Below are 19,459 nucleotides of genomic sequence, written 5' to 3' on the forward strand. Positions count from 1 at the left end.
CGACCACTTCGTGCCCGCCCTAGACCGTCAGAGGCGTGGAAAAACCTTGCTGACTGGCTGCCACTGCTTTGCGTGCTGATCGATGGCCGTGAAAAGTCCGCGCGTAGAAGGCTTCAAACTTCTAGCCCCAGTAGCCCTAGCGGTAGCCCAAGTAGTAGCCCCAGGTTGCCCCCTTCGACATTTGCATCTCTGCACAAAGCTTCATCTCACCGATTTGCTCCGATAACAACGCCTCAAAAAGTGGAGTCGGAGATGTCACTTTCTCTAGTTTTCCCGTAGTCTTGCGAGCAGCTGGCAGCGGGCATTAGTCAGGCCAGCGGCCAGCAACCATAGCTAAGCCGCTGCAGCTTACACATATGCCACGACTTCTGCCCCCTCCCCCGGCCGCTGTGTGTGCTTTGAGGAGCATCGAACGTCAAGCGTCAAGTGTTAAGCGTCAAGGCTTTGAACACGGCCACCGACCGCCCTGCCTGCTCCCCCATGTCCGCTTCCGTAAAGTTACGAGTGTGGCGAGCCCGCTGCACTCGTCGCGCTGAGAGGCGCCAGACTTCATGCAGTAAGGCCTGGTAGTGCACTTCGGCCTGGTAGTGCACTTCAACACCTTGACGCCACTCATCGCAGAAATTATCCATTCAGCCATGGGACAACGACCCGAGTCCAAGGCAATCATCACCGGTCTGACTCTAACTAACACTGATGGCTTTTCGCTGATAACTTCGTACTGCAATTGTGTCATTTGCATGCAACCACTTGTGGCAGCACTTTCTTTGTGTTGTACATCTGATTGTGTCACGGGCGAGCTGCCTCAACTAACTGGCAGATCTGGCTGCATACGAAACACGCTCAGCTCACATCACCGCCGGTCTCTCCCTACGGATCGTGGGATCAAATAGCAATAGTGGCATCTGAATCCCCCGAAGGCAGTCTGGAGTCGCCGTCGCCCGCACCGATGTGCAGCTGACCCAACAGAGCAGAAGCGCTGGCCCTAATGCTGGGCTGGACTGCTGGACCGCTGGACGGAACTGCTGGACGGGCTGCTTTACAGGACTGCTGTGGACTTCCCTGACCTGTCACCAATTCGGAGTCTACTTCCATGTGCATCTTGCGGAGCTCGCCACGCGTTTTAGTATTGATCATTACTCGTTGCTTATGGTAGTTCGGACGATACAGGCATGTGAGTGGTTCGTAGTGCTATTGACCAGCCTTGTTGGTGTGACCACCAGGTAGCGGTGTTCCAAGTTTCGATAGCCATCGCAGGTACATTGCAGCAGGCCTCGACCTGCCTCGACCACTTATCAGCCTGCGAAATGCGCTGGCCCTGTTCCAATAAAAGCGCACGATATTATTATTTGGGTCAGGCTCTGCTATGGTGACTGAATCATGTGCTACCTTAATTAGTCTCCAGCATACTGGTGACAGACTGGCGAAACGCCTCCGCAAATTCCCACGCCTCCTCCTTTCACCTCCCCGATGCGGCAACGATTAGGCCTTCGACTATTCATATCTCATGATTTTCATCGTCGATTTTCATCTCCCTTCGCGAAGGTAAAATCACGGAGCGCCGAAGACCTTGCTGGGGTGGCCTTTAGCATGATTGGGGTCCTCCGCACCTCCACCCTGGGTCGGCTAGATCGTTCGGCGTTGTCTCCGTCGACTATCAATTTTCAGCCCTGACGCGACGCCAAATGCACGGAATTCCCTACATCAGTACAACCACCAAAACCGTTGTGAATGATCCTTGTTGGCTGAATTACCCTCGGCTCTTCCACCGTTGGCCGGGATGGATATTTAGTCATGTTATTGGGGAGCTGTGCCGCCTTCCATCTCTCCTGAAGGGCAGGCAGCAGAAAGTAGGATGCCGCGACAAACTGCAATATCGAGTCTAGAGTTGCGCGAAATGTTTTCACTGGCTCGCATCTACAAGGCTGTAACCCATAAAAACATTTCAGCCCGACATTGAATAGCCCTCGGGCCAGTGCTTATACACATGTCATCCGTGGGCAGGTAGGTTGAACATCTCGTTGTCTTGATTCTCTCGATTGGGCAACGCCGCTCAACGCCTTGTGCCCCTATTCCAAGATTTACCGCAAGCCGTATCACTCTGTCGCGGCCTGTACCCCTGCCAGCCTTGGTTCTTCTCAGTCAGCTCTGATCCGGGGCACAACGAAATCGTTTTCCGTCTTACGTCGGGCATGCTCGTCAAACAAGTTTCTGCGAATCCGCGTAAAGCGCAATGAGTTACAAAAAATTTACACTTTGACTGCATCCGAGACAGGAAAAACGTTAGGCTAGCTGGCTGATCTACATACATGCGGAGCCTGACTCCATATTATCACCGTTTTGCAACTTTGCTTCTAACTTGTCTCGGAAAAGAGTTACACGAGGATTGAAGCGACCGTGTCTGACAGAAACCACGCCTGTCTGAGAACATGACTCTGCAGACATGGTCCTCTACCCGGGTCCGTACTATATCGATCATCTACCATACCTCGTACGTATGCACCGACCGCTGGGCCAGCCAGATGCAAATCAGCGCATAGTACCTCAGTCAGCGTTGCCGAGTGCTACAATGTCTTGACGCCCCTGAAATTGTCCCTAGATTCCCAAATGTACACGAGTCCACCCTACAATACGATGGAATGTAGCCGGTGACCTTACTCGCCCAAATTTGTTCAGTGCGATGTCCGATGGATCTGTGTAACGCTGCAGGGAGCGATGGCGTGGGGTCGAGCCCTTCGTATATCTCGGCTGCACTTTCATCTTTCTGGCGAGAACTAATATTCCAGCATCATCCTAAATTGCAACCACAATAACTCATCCTGAGGATAGTTGTGAACGTAAGGAGTATCACTCCACAATCACCTGATTTCAGAAACCCTTGGAGTCTCATGTGCTGAAATTACCATAATTTATCCCGGCAATGCCTCCAACATCCAGGAGGCCTTTCGGTCTAGCATTCTGATCCTCCTGAAGTCCTCGAATAACTCGAAATTATGTCTTACCATGTCCGACCATAGCCAGGTAACTGAGGGGCTTGGGGGACGCTGAAGCAAGGTTGAGTTGAACGTCCCGCAAAATTCACGGATAAAACCAAATGGATATTGAATCTTTGTGGCCAGGATGTATGCTCCACATCAACTAAGCAAAACTCTAACCCACGGCAGTGCAGCTCAATACCGTAGCACAGCAAACAAAGGCTCGCACACTCAAAGATTCTTTGTTGGACGAATGTCCAGCCCAACCCTCTCATATCATACACAGCATATTCTCACTTTCTAATTATGAAAGCGATTTTAGCCCAAAAATAATGTACATTTTCCCAGCACGCTATTTTCTCCTATCACCAGATCCTGTTCTCCGCCTTCGCCGCACTCGCCTTCTTATTCACATCCTTCTTCTTCGACCCCAGCGCCCCTGGCACCTTGAAGAACAAGCTCGGGCTCTCGCCCTTACCCAGCAGATGGCTTAGATACCCTCGATGTGCCGGGTCCCTATAGTACTCTATATCCTTCCTACTGGTCGGATCGGGGAGCCTATACGGATACTTCTTCGCCTCCAGCGGCGCAGCCCCCGCGGTCTCAGTCACCAAGGCATCGAGCGATGGAACGGTAGTCTGCAGCGAGACGACGGGATCGACTAAGCCGCGCAGCACGCGCTTGATCGAGGCCGGGGTGTAGAAGCGCGTGGTGACGGAGCCGCCGGCACTTTCGACGGCGGCGATGGCGGAGGCGGAGGCGCGTGAGACAATGACGTTGACGGGCGTCTTTAGCTGCTCCGAGCCCTATAGTTGAGAATCGAATATCAGCATTAGCAACAAATATCGTCATTAGTCAGGCAATGCTGACGATTCCCCCCCGGGGAGGGGGGGGCGGTGCAGGTCGTGGCTGTGCAGCGTGCGGCGTGCAGGCGGAGGGAAGAGGGCCACGCACCCGAGCAAGTAATTTCACACCGTCTTTGACGCCGTGCAGGCAGCGGGAGTCGTTGAGCTCCTTCATTGTAATAGGTTTGGAGGGGTCGAGTCTGCCTTGGTCGATCCAGTCTTGCAGCCGGTCAACGTTGAGGGGGAACATGTTGACTGAGAAACTGTGCCAATTGCAATTAGCATGCCGTCCCATGACTCCCAATTCCAAATAGCATCCCAAATCCTCCTGTCCTTGTAATATTCCTTTGGTATGTGATGGCTGGTGGGAGATGCACGTACTGGTTTAGAAACCCATGCGGCCCCTTCGTGATCTCCTCCTTCGTCTGCCCCCCATTGAAGCCCGCCGGCACCTTCCCATGCTGCTTCTGCCCCTTGTGTCCACGGCCTGATGTCTTGCCTTTGCCAGATGCTGGCCCACGACCCCGCCGAATCTTCTTGCTATACGCGCCTGGGTTGTCGGAGAGCGATGAGAGGATGGACACCGCCCGCTGCTGGTGGGCGGGGAGTAGGAACGGCGCGAGTAAGGGGATGAAGGAGGGTGAGTTGGAGGAGAGCAGCGCGCTGCAGGTTTGCAGCAGCTGGAGGCGCGGCGGCATCGTGGGCGTTGGGATTTTCTGCCCAGATGCTGCTGGGATGCGTTGTGGTGAGGTGTGCATTTGGAGAAAATCTCGATCACGTGCTACGGATGGTAAGGCTTGGCGAGTCGAGGTCGAATGTGGCGACAAGTCAGATAAGTCGACGCTCAGTCGGTATCACAGCATTCGTCCCATGCACTTCTTGCAGTACAAGTCTTGCTAACTTGCATGAAGATGGCTTACATCACGTGGAACTGCCTTACCTCCTGCAATTTTCCTAGCTGCGGTTTCAAGCACGGTTCTGGTTAAGCAGTTTTCTTGTGGTACGAAATTCAATATAATAAGGCTACTAAATACGCTGCTTGTCCTAGTCACCCAAACAGCGTTTGCCGTAGTCACCCAATTTCTGCTTGCATAGATCTGCGGCCGCACAGTATGATCGATCACATCAAAGCAGCCATGGAACAAACAAAATCAGTCTTCCGACAGGAAGTACGTCTGGATAACAAGCCTCCTCCCAACCGCGCCAATGAGTAACTGTCAATCCAAAAACAGCAGCAGGAAAAGCAGGGACAAGATGCGAGCCGCACATACCGCATCCTGAAAGCAGTACGTGATTTGAACACCGCGTTGTCCGCCTGATCTACTGCGCTGTCGTTTGCAGGATCTTGCACCTACTGGCTTGCATATCGGAGTCTCCGACGCTCGTCTATCCAATTGCTTTGCTCATGGCATGCAGAATATTGAGCAGGGTCCTCGCATTGCGGAATGTCATCCAACGTGCTTGCTGCGGCATTGTAGATGAGAGGAACAAAGTCAGGGGCGCTGTGTCAGCTGTGAGCGGCTGCTACTTTCTAAGATCAATAGTCTGGTACAAGTATGCTCTTGTAGGGTTCAGGATAGTGTTGCAGCAGCGCGCAGAGATTTTGATGGACGGTGTAACACCGAAGATTGGCTTCAATTGTGGAATGTGACTCGGTGGGCGGCGGACTCGAGTGACTACCACGTGAATTCATTATATGTCTCTTAGCTAACAGCAATGTAACTCATTGCGCCAGTCCAGGCCCGAAGCTTCCACTAGAAGTTAATGGTGTTAGAGCGACCACGATGCCGCGTTCTCTAAGTTCTTTTAGCGCATACGGAGGTATTCAGGAACCCTCTCACGTTACAGTGTCCGATATTTTTCATGAATCCAAAAATGGCACAGTGTGCTTGTCCAGGCGGCAGGGAAATGCTAAAGAGTCTCTTCTCACTTCGAATCTTCTTCTAACTCTTCAGTAGAATCATACTCGCTAGATTTACTACTGGAAATGTCATAGGCGCATGTAGATATATCGAAATTCTACACCTATTCGAGCAAAGATCGGTTGTAGATGGTCGAATCCCTGCAGGTCTAACAGTTTATGTATCTTAATGGTGATAGTCTTAAGCCTTGGCAAGGGGAATCGTGAGTATCGGCCATTTCAAGTAGCTTTGGTATGATCGAAAAGGTGCAATGAATTATCATGAGAGTTTCTAATGAAGAGGGGAGGATATCAAGAAGCCTACTCTCGATGAGTCAGTCAGGGTAACCTCCGACTTGGCCATTGCCAATCAAAGAGTATTCTTCCACTTTCAGTGATTTTAGCGCTGCGAAGTCGTGAAAAGTGCCAGAAGCATCTTTCCGAGCGAGTTTCGGGAGTAAACATCACTGAGACCACCGCGAGATGCTCCAGGCACAATTCATAGGGAGTCAAAACCTCGAACAAGCCGCCAGGGCTGCAAGTTGGAACCTCGAAGTATTCTGTGAAGGCAGATGTGAACGAGGTAAGGCGTTTGCATGACCGGATGAAGTTCCAGAGTCCCGGCAGGCTGAAGGCACAATCCAGAAGTTTGATGGTTGTGATCGATGAAGAGCCCATCGGGCATGTCCACCCTTGAAGATGGTACAAGTCTTCACCAACAACCCGCTCAGCTTCAAAAATTAGGAGGGATGGCAAATGGAAAAATGCAGATACTCTTGCCAAGGAAGCCATGCAAGCGTCTTCATCGTAATTAACGCGAAGTCTCTTGAGTTTTAACAGTCGTCCGTGGAGCCATGATGCGGGACTCTGAACCATTTTCCTTGGAAATACCCATGAGGGATCAGGGCGCTGACCCAGGAGGACCAACTGGAGTTCTTCTAGCTCTGGGAGATGAACTAGGAGAAGCCTAACTTCGGCGTCTTTTATACCAAGTTCCAGACACCTTGACCAAACCTCCGGGCCAAAGAAAGATCACTCGCCTCCAGGAATTTCAAGTTCTAGTCCTTGCGAGCAATCCAGAAATAGCTTCAAATCTTCAGGGGAAGGAGGACCGGCTAAAGTGAATGATAAAAATCAAGGGACTTAACATCGAGCCGAGTCTGCTATAATCCTAGATCGACTTTTTTTTACTAAGCTGGCGAGCCTGGAATTCTTAAGAATGAGCCGTAGGAAACTCCGGAGAGACAGGCCATCGAGAAGAGTGTTCGTTTCTTCACTTTCTCTATTCTTGTAAGTATGGTAGAGAGAGGCTGTGCTGATTCCGCTGAAGGCTATGGAAATGATCGGTTATGTAGAGTAGAATGATTTTTGATATAAGAAACGATGCGCAGAATGAGTTCGTTTGGCAGACCGTAGATGCCCGCCATGTCTGTTAGCATAGGAGTTTCGAAGAGGATGACGCGAAGTGGTGCCTTGTAGGAAGTCTTGGCAGAAACCCCACAGCCGAAAATGACTCGTAAAGATACCCCCATTTCGTCTTTGGGGGCCCGCGAGTACGTCATTTTCCTTCACCTTACAACTCACTCTACATTCGCCATTTTCTGCTGCTCTATTGTACCTCTACACACCAAGTCTATACTTAGGAAGAACATACTGTGTAGAACTCCTCAATTATACATCAAATACGCTCTAGTGTATATACTTATGAAGTCAACTTTGCCTTCAAATTACCTTGTTTCTCCCTTACCCCTATGCACCCGTCTTCTTCATCGGCTCCCCATTCGGTTTCCTACCAAGTTCAGTATCCCCTCTATCCTTATCCATAAATAACCAGACTCCAGCCGCAGTCAAAAACTTCAACCCCGCACCTATCCACATTTGCCCATAGATATTCAACCCCCTCTTCATCATCCAGGCACTCGAGATTGCGCCCGTCAAGACGAGAAAAACGGATGCGATTCGCCGATCCCTCTTCGGATTCCAGTGAAATGAAAACAACTTCGGATCGCCTACAAGATCTGCGTATGTACTGGTCAACACATTCGCAGGCAATTCGTTGAATCCTAGGATCCGGCTTGTTGCAATCTGCATCCCAAAATGGAACGCGAGTGGCGGGAGCGCTGTCACAATGCGAATGTTTCCGAGCTCTTGGCCACCGCCATTACGGTCTTCGGGGACTAGGCCGGCGGTGGTTAGAGCCGCGGCAACAGCGATGAGCGCGGCCTGGATGCAGAAGGAGAGCATGACGAAGAGACGGCTGAGAGACCCAGACCACCGAGATATAACGAAAGTAAGATAAGCTCCGAGGAGGAAGGATCCAAGCGAAGTAAGCGTTGTTGCAGTCGCATGATGTTGGGTTTCTGGGAGTGAGGCAGTAGAGAGGGCAAGGAGAACGGTGTTGCCTATGACGTAAGATCTTTGGTGAGTAAGATGTATTTGATATTTGGTAAATTTTTTTTGGAACGCTCTTGCATCATTTGATTATGAATTTGGACTCAATGGGGCTCAATGAAGCTTAGAGGCCTAAAGACAGTATTGTAGGGCGGAGGAAGTCTGCGTACCAGTCTGCATGCCCACAAAAACACCCCAATTATTGAAGCTCACACTATCCAGCAAGCCAGAGGTAAAACAGCATACGAACAGAGGTATATCGCCATGGCGCTGATCAACAGTCTGCGACAAATACCGTCTTGAAAAAATTCTCATGGTAGAAATTACGAAAATTGACGTAAACTGGTCGGGAGCGGGGAAAGATCGAATCGCTTAGGTGGGAAAACAGAGGAGTTGAGTAGCAACTTGAAAAATATTCGGTACTGACAGCAGCAATAGAAAAGAAAGAAGAAAATTCGAAACCAGGATTTGAACATTTCGGCGTCTTCGAGATAAAGATTTGGTCTGGACGGGAGGCGTTGATCAGCATGAGTCATGCGCGAACCGACATCTCCGGAACTCATGATCAAAAAAGTCTTGCCACAAAAATGTTCTGAACATATTCAAGAATACTGCATACCAGAATTCTCCAGTCTGAGAATAATGCTTAAGGCATTAATTTTTAAATATCTATTTTGATCTCAATTATTCTATTGTGATTGATATACGAGTATAACTGCTCCGTCGTCTTTGGTAAGCGTACTACCACTGTATTATGTTTTTCTATATGTATCTATACTAATCCGGGTGCATTACGGTACAAGAGATATCATTTTCCTAGTTTTAAAATGAGACTAGCGTAAGTACTAAAATACACGATATTTTCGACGTCATGCCACTACTGCAGAATAAGTCTAATTTCGCTATACACAGAGGAAAGCCGAGAGGATGCTCTTCAAACAGCAAGAGGTTTTCGGTCTAGCCGATTAGTTAGCCGTCCACTACAGCATGGCGTACTAATAGCATCCGCCCTCTTGCAAACACGACGTACAAATAACGTCTCAAAATGCAGCCTCCACCTGAGAAGTATGAGACCTTTTGGGGATTTCAGTTAGAAAAAAGACCCGGAGCGGTCCATGAACATCTCATGATCATAATTTCCCGCTTGCTTTCACGATAACGGCTATCCCGGCCTTCTCAGGGTGCCAACGCTCCGAACCATCCGCTTTTCTCGGCCACGATATCAAACGACTAGCGAGCGGTATTCAGGCTATTCTTACCAGAGAATGCCATCATCATCCACTTACATTAAGCCCAAATGGTGGAAAGAGGCTATCGTTTACCAAGTCTGAAAGGGCCCTTTTGACCTCAGGGTGAAGGATGGCGCAGTTACTTACAAGCCATAGATCTATCCTGCCACTTTCCAAGACTCCAACGGCGGTGGCTGGGGTAATATTCCTGGAATCATCTCCTGACTAGACTATCTCGAGTACCTGGGAAGTGTGTGACTCGCTAATATCAACACTAAAGTGTCGCCCTATCTGATTAAATATAGTTGACGTAGTATGGCTTTCTCTAAGTAAGAATACCATTTCTCGTGAAAGGAAGAGATAGTAACCGCAAAATGTATACAAGAGTCCTATGGTGGATATGGGATACGACATTTCTGATTACGAGGATATTCACCCCAAATATAGGGCTCTTGCGGATGTCGACAAGCTTATCAATGAGCTGAGGAGTAGGAAGATGAATCTTATAATGGACTTTATGGTCAATCACACCTCAAATCAGATTAGCTACTATACCGCACCCAATAAAGGTAGAACTCCTTCTAAATGTAAATTTTTTTTGACTCTTTTTTGGCGTCCGTGGTTCCTTGAATCACGCTCTTCCACCACCAACAAGAAGCGCGACTAGTATATCTGGAAGAAGCCAAAGTTCACCAATGGCAACCGCCAACCGCCCAATAACTGGGCCCAAATTTTAGGGGAACAAAATTCTGCATGGGTCTACGACGAAAAGACTGAAGAGTACTACCTCGCCCTCTCCTCACCTGAGCAGCCGGATTGAACTGGGAGAACCCTGACGTTTGAGAAGCAGTTCATGATATGATGCGGTTTTGGATGCATCGCGGGGAATCAGACTTTCGGATGGACGTTATCGACTTGATATCGAAAGTACAGGAGTTCCCCGATGCGGAGATCGATGACCCGAGCCGAGTATATTAGTCTAGCGACAAGTGTTTTGCTGACGGGCCCGGCCTCCATGAGTTTCTGAGAGGTATGCGCAAAGAAGTAGTAGACAAGTACGGTACTATTACGGTTGGAGAAATCAGGGCTTCCATCAATATTCAATATCAGTATAAGGCCGTATTGATATTGATATTGAATATTGAATATTTGCCAAGCCTCCATACAAATATAGGCTGCGAACCGTGCATAATTAAGGCCTTAGCATAAACGTACGCCCAAAACGGACACCTTACATCCAAAACAGCCACCTTATATTGTCCTATAGCCTTTATACACCTTATTATACTCTACTGCGTATAGCAGAGTATATATTTCTAATACTGGCTATTTTATATACTTTAATATATTCTTTTTCAATATTCAATACTGATGGAAGCCCTGCCATACACATACGGCATTTCTCGGAGAAATGCCGTATGTGTATGGTGAGGACCAAATTCCCCGCGTCGTCCACCTGGAGACTGGTTCTTTGAAATCGATCTTCACATTCGAGCACACGGAAGTCGACCCAATCCCTGGAGAATCGAAATGGAGCCTGCATAAATGGAAAATCCAGGGAGTGAAGCGGATTACGAACAGACTCCAACACCTGATGATCGAAAAGGATGATTGGAATTCTACCTCCTGCGAAACTACGATAACCCAAGAGCAGTAACCCGGTTCACGGATGACAGCGATGAGTGCTGTGAGCTGGGGCCGAAACTGCCCCTATGGGACATATGGCCTTAGGCGGCACCATGTACATATATCAAGGAGAGGAGCTAGGAATGCGAAACGTCCCATCAAACCAGCCAATTGAAGAATACAAAGATGTCGAATACTAAATGATTTCGCCTCTCTTACCTGCTAGAATGGCAACTGTTTCCTAATATATTCTAGGATGACTACAAAATACCCAAAGACCCCGAAAAGACCCGCCCTAGTCAAAAAGATTATGCGACACAAAGCTCGTAACAACGCCCGTATTCCAATTTAATGGGATTCTAGCCCAAATGCAGGTTTCTGTCCTGCAGACGTTAAACTTTGAATGAGGGTCAATGGCGATCATCGTACGGTCAACGCTGCCGAGCAACTTGCTCGGCCCAGCTCCGTGCTATCGTACGGAAGGGTATTCACGAAATTTCGAAAGCGGCACAAAGATGTTTTCGTGTGCGGGACTTCGAGCTACTGGATCCCGATCATTCGCAGGTGTATGCGTACCGCAGATTCTCAAATAACAAGGCGTGGGTTTTGGTGCTGAATTTTTCGGGACAATCGGTGGATTGGGATATACTGCCAACGGTCAAGCTCAAGTGTAAGCTTTGCAGTGCGAAGAATTGAATGAACGACTTGATTGTGAATGTAGCTCTAAAGTCTCTATATATACACGAAGAAGGTGGAGGTAATAAGACATGATGGGGTAATAGGTAACTGAAATGGGAACAGTGATCTGCAAGCAATATTGATCTGCAATCAATATATAGGGTGGCGTTGACGCTGTCTTGGAGCCTTCCAAGACGGTAATCTTGTGTCTCAGCACAGTATCGGTAGTCGGTTACATCAAGGATTGGGTTGCAGGAAACTATAAGGTTGGCAAACCGGGTTACCGGAGCATGACCCAAGATGGAGACATCCACATGCATTGCTTGGATTACAAAATGGGGAAGATGCACATTTCCGTATGTAGGGCTTGAATGTTTTTCCCGCATGAGTCAGTCCTCCATGGTACCTTTGCATATGGAAGTGCGCCATGAAAAGCTTGTGCTTTTTTAGGACCCTAAAGACATCTAATATTTGGGATTACATAACTTGATTTAATAGATTTAAGCTTGAAATTCCTATGAGCGTGGCGTTAGAATACGTGAAATATGATGTTGTCATGGCTTCGGCCACTGTCAGTGGTCTACTTGGACTGGACTGGACTGGATCTAGGCTCAAATCCAGTCCACACCAGTTCTATTGCGATTTGGCTCCAGGAGCGCCATACAATCCATATACTATTTATAGTAAGTCTTGGCATCCTTTGGTGTTGCAGTAGGAAGTTATATGGAGTACCAAATTCGGCCCAAATTGTTTATATTGCTCCTTATATATTACTCCTCAAAGGCCTCAATCGTCTCAAATGCGTCCTCATCGTTGCCTTCATCCTCATTATTGCCCCCACCCTTACCGCTAGCACGCTCTATTATCGCCAGAACCTCATCATCCTCCTCCGTATCCTCTTCCTCCACCTAGGCAGCGGCGGCGGCGGCCACATCCGCAGCTTGGCGCTCCTTAATGTACTCCCTAAGCTGCTCCGGTATAGGGTCATATAGAGGTAACAGCTGAGGCTCTCCTTCCACTGATCCAACGCCCTTGTCATTAAATGTATTGCTTCTTAGGGGCCCGTAGCTATAGCGAAGCCACTTATTTGCCTTAATTATATCCATCTTTAGGCGCGAGCGTCGGTCCTTAAGGAGTATCTTATAACTGCTAAATAGGCGTTTACATTCGTCGCTTATAGGTAGAGGAGTAAGTACGTTAAGGGCGAAGCAGGCGAGGTCGGGTTAACTATAATAGAGCCTTTGCCAATAGTTAATTATATTAAAGTCTTTATTATCGGCGACTTCAAGAGGGCCCTCTTTTAGATACTTATCTAAAGCACTATCCTTCTTTACTGCGGAGGTTTAGTGGGTGCGTTTAATGCGCTTATAATTACAAGCAGAGGTATAGTCCTTTTCCTTTTATAGCTTCTTAATAGGGTAAATTAATGGATCTTAAGGCTGTAATCTAAAGCTCTTGCCTTTGTAGTCTTTAAATATATCCTAACCCTTTTTTTTAACCTTATTAATCTAGGCCTTTTTATTCTTATCTAACCCCTATTTCTAGTAAAACCATTCCATTTTAAGCATTGGATTTATTATAATGGCGGTATAGTAGGCAGGTGTCTTATTAGCCTTCTTAAAGTACTTCTTATACTTCTCCTATACAGCGCTCGCGCAGCTAGATAGCAGCTTATAGTTTTAATTATTAGGTTAACGTAGAGCCGTAAGCTTAAGGAACCGATCTTTAATAGTATAGAGTTTATTAATAAGCCAATCTAGCGTCTAGAAATAATTAGTAAGGCTTATATAATTACCCTTTACTATAATAGTCGCCTTATAAAAAGATTCTAGATGCGTATAAAGGTATTTAAACTCTTTCCATTAGTGGGGCTTAAGGTAGTCCTCCTTAGTAAGAGGCTTTAAGTTAGTAGATAGAACGTAGTTATTACAGAACCGAGTTATATATTCGCGGTAATTTAAAAACTAAGTAATTACTATAAAGAGCAAGTTCTAGCGAGTTTGATTATTTTAAATAAGCTAATAAATTATTAGTGTCGCTTTTAGTAGAGTATAAGAAAATAGAAGATTGCGACTATAGGTAAATCTTACAACTGTAAAGGCGGCTAGATACGGTAGAACTAAATCCTAATAATCTAATTAGTCCGGCAATAGGCTAGGTAGCGAATATTACCACTTTTAAAAATATTACTTACCTCTAAGTAGTTATATTTTGCCAGATCTCCTCTAATTTTAATACTCTTAAAGAACCTATACCTTTAGGGAGTTATTTAAATGTACTAGATAAGATTATAAAGTAATCTAATAGACCCCTACTTCTTCTAGAGCTCCTAAACCCTTTTAAAGTCCATCTTATAGTATATAGAGGCCATTTCCTTATAAATCTTCTTAGCGTCCTTTCTAATTATAAAGGCTTACGCGTAGAGGTTAATAATATAGCTAAAGCAGTATAGCTAACAAGCTTTTTATTTCTTTGCTAATATCTTTAGGTATAGAACTTAAAGTACTGCATTAACGCATATATTATTTAACTCTGCATTATCGCCCATAAAATAGCCAATATTACCTTTAAATCTATATTCCTTAATTAGCTTTAGTAGAATAGCCGCTATATTTTTATTAGAGTGTTTACTAATAACCTTATAAAGCCCTAGAACTATATGCCGTCGCCTTCTATATTAGTTAATAAAATAACTAATAACACTAAGAATTACGTAGGAGTTTAGCGATGTCTATAAATTAAAGGATATAAATATAGAGCTATAAGCAGAGGCCAGCTCCTTCTTTAGGTTATCCTTCTTTTACTTAAACTCTGCTATAACCTAGCCCTAGATTATCTTTCTAGCTTTTAGTAGGAATTTTAGAAGGGTCGGATAGAGGTAATAGAGAAGGCTTTAGAAGTACTCGTTTTTAAACTAAAAGAAGGTAATATAATAGCAGATGATCCACCTAATTAATAGCTGCTTAAACGCCTTAAAATTTGACCTCTACTTAAGCACCCACTGCTTAGGATAGTCCTTAATTATTGGCTGGTTGGAGTTGCTTAGTTTGGGAGGCTTAAGAAAGCCAGTATATTGGTTTATCTGGTGATCGTTAACAAGGTAATCTAAAGCAGTAGTACGTCCTAATGAGATTATTATAAGCTCCTGCTAACGCCTCGCTCTCTTATAAATATAGTAGTAGTAGTATACCTTCTTCCTATCGCCAACCTCGCCCTTAAGCTGAACGTCCTCCCCTTATTTCCATATTGGTGATATATAAGGCTTAGTGTTTTTAACGCCGAGCGTAAGGGACTTGCACCGGATATACTGCCTACCGCTATATTTAAACTCCTCTACCTCTAGGCGGCCTTTGGCTGCAGAGTTAATATATTCTAGGGTAAGAATAACGTCATTAGATAGGGGTGTAGCTAAGTAATTAGGCAAGAAGCGCGCAATACTGGATTAAGTCGCTAGTGGGCGAGTTTATTTAGCGGCTATGGTAAAAACAAAACACTAAATTGATGAGTAGTATGCGCAGTAGGAGCGACAGGAGGGTAACTCCTTATTTCTACGGGCAATTAACCGTCTTTTGAGATGGTGTAATACTATAAAAGTCACTAATTGGCCGCCACCACCTGCACTAACTCCTTAGCGTCCTGTCCTTATCAGCCTTACGTCTAAATGAGGAATGGAACTGGAGCGCCAGGAGCCTCCATAAGCTCAGATCTAGTCCAGTCCACCAATAAAATTAAGCGATCCAGCTCCAGAAGTTTAGGCGATCCATATGGCGCTCCAAGATAGCTCCAGTCCAAGTAGATCACTGTTCCCAATCCCTTCAACAGTCGCAATGCTTGGAGTTGAGAAGGAATCTATCATCAGTTCCTTCCAGTTCAGTGTTCAGCAGATTGTTTCCGCAATCTCTACCGCTGCTGCGAATACTAAATGCATTGCAGTTAGTAATGTTGACCAAGTAATGGCAACTCTCAGCCCCCTTCTTTCTATTTCTGCTTAGATTGCAAGCGAGATATATTCGACTCTTAATGGCATTGCCTCTAAAATTCAAATGAGTACATCTCCCCAGCTACCTCATCCTACTGATGGAAAGGCAAATTTACTCACGTTTTGCCGTAGACATCTCTGATCTTCTTAGGAAGCTCAGCCCTGCCCTCACAGATGCAATTTCTTCACTCACGTCGGCCATTACTTCGGTGCTTAACAGCACCAAAGGTTCATAAACGAGAAGGACAACTTCCATAACCAGCAGAAAGTGCTCGCTCAGGAGCATGATATAGCAAAGCGTTAATTCAACATGCAGCGCCTAGTTCTCTTTGTGGGCTTACTACATTAGATAGAACCGATTAAATCTCATATTATATCTTTGCGGTTTTGTGATGATTTTTGACTCACCATTGGATAGCAACTCTGAAGTCATCATGAGCCGTCGAAAGTTGAGTCATGTTAGGGGTTGTATTCTGGCTCCTATAAACACCTGAGTTAAGATTATGTGACGAGTATTTGAAACATGTATAAATACAGATACTGCAATACAGCCATCGCTAAAGAGTTGAGAGCACCTGAGAAGGCCAGAAACACTACTCTTATTCAACGGAAGAATATAAACCGTACGAGCCTCAATAGGAGTACGTAAAAGAACAGCCTCCAGCCTTGTGAATGTCCAACCGTGATACTCATGTGTGACATCTTTACTGTGGATCTCGCACGCGGGACGCTCAATCTATCGTATGATACAAGAGCAGCGCGGAGCGAGCTGGATTTGCACATCTGCTCGGCAAGATCCCAACCATCCATCTACAGAGAGGTTGTGCTGGTCAGTATAGGAGACCGGAATGATAGCAAGGAAGATAGAGACATGGTTATTACCATTGCAAGGTTGGCACCGTTGCCCGCAAAAGGCGAGACTGCATGATTGCTGTCTCCAATAAAGACGACCGGAGCTTGGTCATCACGATATTCTCGATCAACGTTAGCAAAAGGTTGCTTATCCATGGCGTTGAAAACCATAACAGTGGACGGATCAGTCCCACGGACGAGCGTCTGGAAAGGCTCATTGAAAACCTTCCCAACCTCCAACGCCTCCTGGCAAATCTCTTGGCTCTCCTCCTCACTTAATGGCGGCTTCTTACACTCTCGCGGCCCCGACGCCAGATAACTCAGACTCCAAAGCGCACTCCGCTCATCCACCGGCGACACAAACAAGCACTTCCCACCACCACCCCCAAGCACAATCCCCCAATCCCGATCCATAGGCTCCGGCACCACCCCCCCAGCAAACCTCGCCGTGCCACTCAAGCACACAGCCCCCGCAAACCGCAAACCGTCCCCCGGCCTCAACCCCGCCCTGATCTTGCTGCTCGCCCCATCCGTCGCGATCAGAATATCGCACTCCGTCACCCCCCCATCACTCAACCGCACCCGCGCCCTGCCGTCCACCAGCCGCTCAGCCCCCGTGCACGCAACCCCCCAGCGGATCGCGTCCCGCGCCTCCACCGCCTCGACCAGCACGCCCCGCAGCGCCCGCCGCGCAATCCGCATCACGCCGACCGGCAAGCCGACCGGCACGCGCGGCCGGATCTTCAGCAGCTCATTCCAGGCGGTATCCCAGACCACCACCGCCGCCGCCGTCGCCGTCGCCGTCGCCGTCGCCGTCGCCGTCGCCGAGGCCCGTGATGCTGGCATCGAGCGCGCGGTCGGGCAGGCCTAGCTTCTGTAGCGCTTGGATCCCGCCCGAGCGCGCGTCGCTGCGGATCGAGATCGAGTAGCCCTCGCGGCCGGGGAGCAGGTCGCGGGGCTCGCGCTCGTAGATGAGGAGGGATTGTAGGTGCTTGCGGAGGGCGAGGGCGAAGGAGAGGCCGGAGAGGCCGGCGCCGGCGATGAGAAGGGTTTTGTTTGAGAGGAAGTGGGGTGGGGGAGGGGAGGCCACGGTGGTGGTGGTGGAAGGGGGGAGGATTGTGGGTTGTTGGGAAGACGGGGTTGATGATGGAAGAAAGAAAGGTTTTTATGTCTTATGCGCTAGGAAATAAAATGGACTGTGGGATCTGATATCTCATGTTGCTGCTTGGCCTGCGATAGTGGCTAGCGGCTTGCCAATGGGAGCTGTCCGCCAAATGACGACGCGTGGATAATGCGAGCTTGACCGTAGAGACATGGCACTACACGCATAATCAGGCTTTGGATGTTTGACCTGGGGGTATTGTGGAGGGTTGGAGTTAGTGGTTGAGGGAATGACGCATCATCAGGCAACGTCAACTAATTCTTATTTCAGTGACGGCAGCCGTGGCAGTAACCCCTGTTTTTAGGACTGCCTTTGGTGCGAAAACATAGGGGGTCGACTTGAGACTGGTACCTTTCTACTACCTTTTCTAATACCCTACTCGTACTCTAGATATATTTTTTAAAAATCTAATTGATTATACACGCGGTCGAGGGGTCATCTTCTTGAAATTTTCGAGATAAAATAAGCCCAACCCCATCGACAGTTGCTGTTACCTCTTCAATGCTTCGAGAACCAGGAAATAATCCAGGTAAGCCCGCGTCTGCGTTCTCTCCGCCACTATGATCATAGCGGCTTCTTTATAGATCCTATGCGTAACCTGTAGTGTGTTAGTTCTCTCTTCGGCATCGTCCTGCATGACGCAGAGGGCGTCGATCTAGATATAGTTCTCGCTAATTAGTCTTGTGAGCTCTATTGCGTCCTTAAATGTCTGTGGGAGGGTAGAGAGATACAGTCGCTAGCGAAACCAGCTTCCGCCCCAAAGCGCGTTCTTTTGAATGTTGCCCCAAAGATCCTGGCCCCTGCCGATTACCTTACTAGACTTGGTCAAGCGTCAAATAAGGGTCTGGGGGCGAGGTACTAACAGGACTGCTATTGTGCTGTAATACAGCCTTGTAACTAGTATAAAACCAAGCCACTAGACTTATCTAAAGTAACCTATATCACTAATTAAGCCTTAGACTCCTCACCATAGCAGCGGCCGGCCCCACATTATCACTAGCACGTATGCCGTTAATTATAGAGCAGTTCTTTAGAGCCTTCTATTATCGCTACAAGATATAGTTTGGTTAGCAAATTAGTTAGTTTTATTACACTTATCGGGTTAAAGGGTGTGGCCTGGACTAGTCGGCACCCTGCACGTTCGGGTGTACTCGATCTCAGTACTATATCATTGCCACTCTTAACGAACGTTAGCTCTACAACCAACGAAGGCTGCTACTGGACCGCCTATATACATTTCCTATCTATTGTATTAGTTTTTAAACGTAGTCATTTAGATACGAATCTACCTAATGATCTCCCCCCCCTAAAAAAAGGAAAACGTCAGCTGCTTATAATTCCTTACGCCAACTATCCAATGTCTGCAAAGATGCCCTCGTGTGAGGATGGTCAGGGCCAATTATCCGTGTACGTAGTTGCACAACTTTAGTTAATAGCTGCACAGCCATACTCCTATTGCTCTGATGGATCCAGATCCGTGCAAGGTTTTCCATACTGATGAGGGTGTCTGGATGTTCCTCCCCAAGTGCCTTTGAACATAGCTTTAACTCTCGTGCCTGCAGCTCTTCTGCCTCCGTCCATCGTCCTTAATTCCGGTACGTTGACGCTAGATTAGCTATGCTGGCCAGCGTGTTTGGATGCTCCTCTCCAAGCACCCTCGAACTCGTCTCTACCACTCGTACCCCCAGCTCTTCTGCCTCCGTCCATCGTCCTTGATTCCGGTACGTCGACGCCAGATTGGCCATGCTGGTCAGCGTGTCTGGATGCTCCTCTCCCAGCACTCTCGAACTCGTCTCCATCACTCGCACCTCCAGCTCTTCTG

The 19,459-nt window shown here is 47.5% G+C and overlaps 6 protein-coding genes across 6 annotated transcripts; 2 read left to right on the forward strand and 4 right to left on the reverse strand.

Annotated features, from left to right (window-relative positions):
- Nucleotides 1-656: 656 nt before the first annotated feature.
- Nucleotides 657-1,193, reverse strand: K441DRAFT_665850 (uncharacterized protein). The gene has a single exon (XM_067649560.1). The coding sequence runs from the start codon at nt 1,135-1,137 to the stop codon at nt 886-888; it is 252 nt and encodes an 83-aa protein (XP_067500070.1). The 5' UTR covers nt 1,138-1,193; the 3' UTR covers nt 657-885.
- A 2,501-nt stretch (nt 1,194-3,694) lies between these two features.
- K441DRAFT_665852 (uncharacterized protein) lies at nt 3,695-4,659 on the reverse strand. The gene is made up of 2 exons (XM_067649561.1): nt 4,202-4,659; nt 3,695-4,083 (listed from the first exon to the last, which is right to left on the reverse strand). The coding sequence occupies exons 1-2, from the start codon at nt 4,516-4,518 to the stop codon at nt 3,831-3,833; spliced, it is 570 nt and encodes a 189-aa protein (XP_067500071.1). The 5' UTR covers nt 4,519-4,659; the 3' UTR covers nt 3,695-3,830.
- A 2,556-nt stretch (nt 4,660-7,215) lies between these two features.
- On the reverse strand, nt 7,216-8,624 carry K441DRAFT_617503 (uncharacterized protein). The gene is made up of 2 exons (XM_067645799.1): nt 8,282-8,624; nt 7,216-8,122 (listed from the first exon to the last, which is right to left on the reverse strand). The coding sequence occupies exons 1-2, from the start codon at nt 8,424-8,426 to the stop codon at nt 7,470-7,472; spliced, it is 798 nt and encodes a 265-aa protein (XP_067500072.1). The 5' UTR covers nt 8,427-8,624; the 3' UTR covers nt 7,216-7,469.
- Nucleotides 8,625-9,497: 873 nt separating this feature from the next.
- K441DRAFT_665858 (glycoside hydrolase family 13 protein) lies at nt 9,498-10,340 on the forward strand. Its single transcript, XM_067649562.1, has one exon. It carries the CDS (start codon nt 9,741-9,743, stop codon nt 10,005-10,007), a length of 267 nt encoding a protein of 88 aa, XP_067500073.1. The 5' UTR covers nt 9,498-9,740; the 3' UTR covers nt 10,008-10,340.
- A 1,854-nt stretch (nt 10,341-12,194) lies between these two features.
- K441DRAFT_731740 (uncharacterized protein) lies at nt 12,195-12,921 on the forward strand (the record flags this gene model as incomplete). The annotated part of the gene is made up of 1 exon (XM_067654236.1): nt 12,195-12,921. A coding segment is annotated over one exon (442 nt), but the record flags the coding sequence as incomplete, so codon positions are not given.
- A 3,164-nt stretch (nt 12,922-16,085) lies between these two features.
- K441DRAFT_236821 (FAD/NAD(P)-binding domain-containing protein) lies at nt 16,086-17,666 on the reverse strand. Its single transcript, XM_067640680.1, has 2 exons — nt 16,506-17,666; nt 16,086-16,433 (listed from the first exon to the last, which is right to left on the reverse strand). Exons 1-2 carry the CDS (start codon nt 17,319-17,321, stop codon nt 16,227-16,229), a joined length of 1,023 nt encoding a protein of 340 aa, XP_067500075.1. The 5' UTR covers nt 17,322-17,666; the 3' UTR covers nt 16,086-16,226.
- Nucleotides 17,667-19,459: the final 1,793 nt, after the last annotated feature.

The sequence above is a fragment of the Cenococcum geophilum genome, assembly GCF_001692895.1.
Source record: "Cenococcum geophilum 1.58 unplaced genomic scaffold K441scaffold_46, whole genome shotgun sequence".
Taxonomy (NCBI): domain Eukaryota; kingdom Fungi; phylum Ascomycota; class Dothideomycetes; order Gloniales; family Gloniaceae; genus Cenococcum; species Cenococcum geophilum.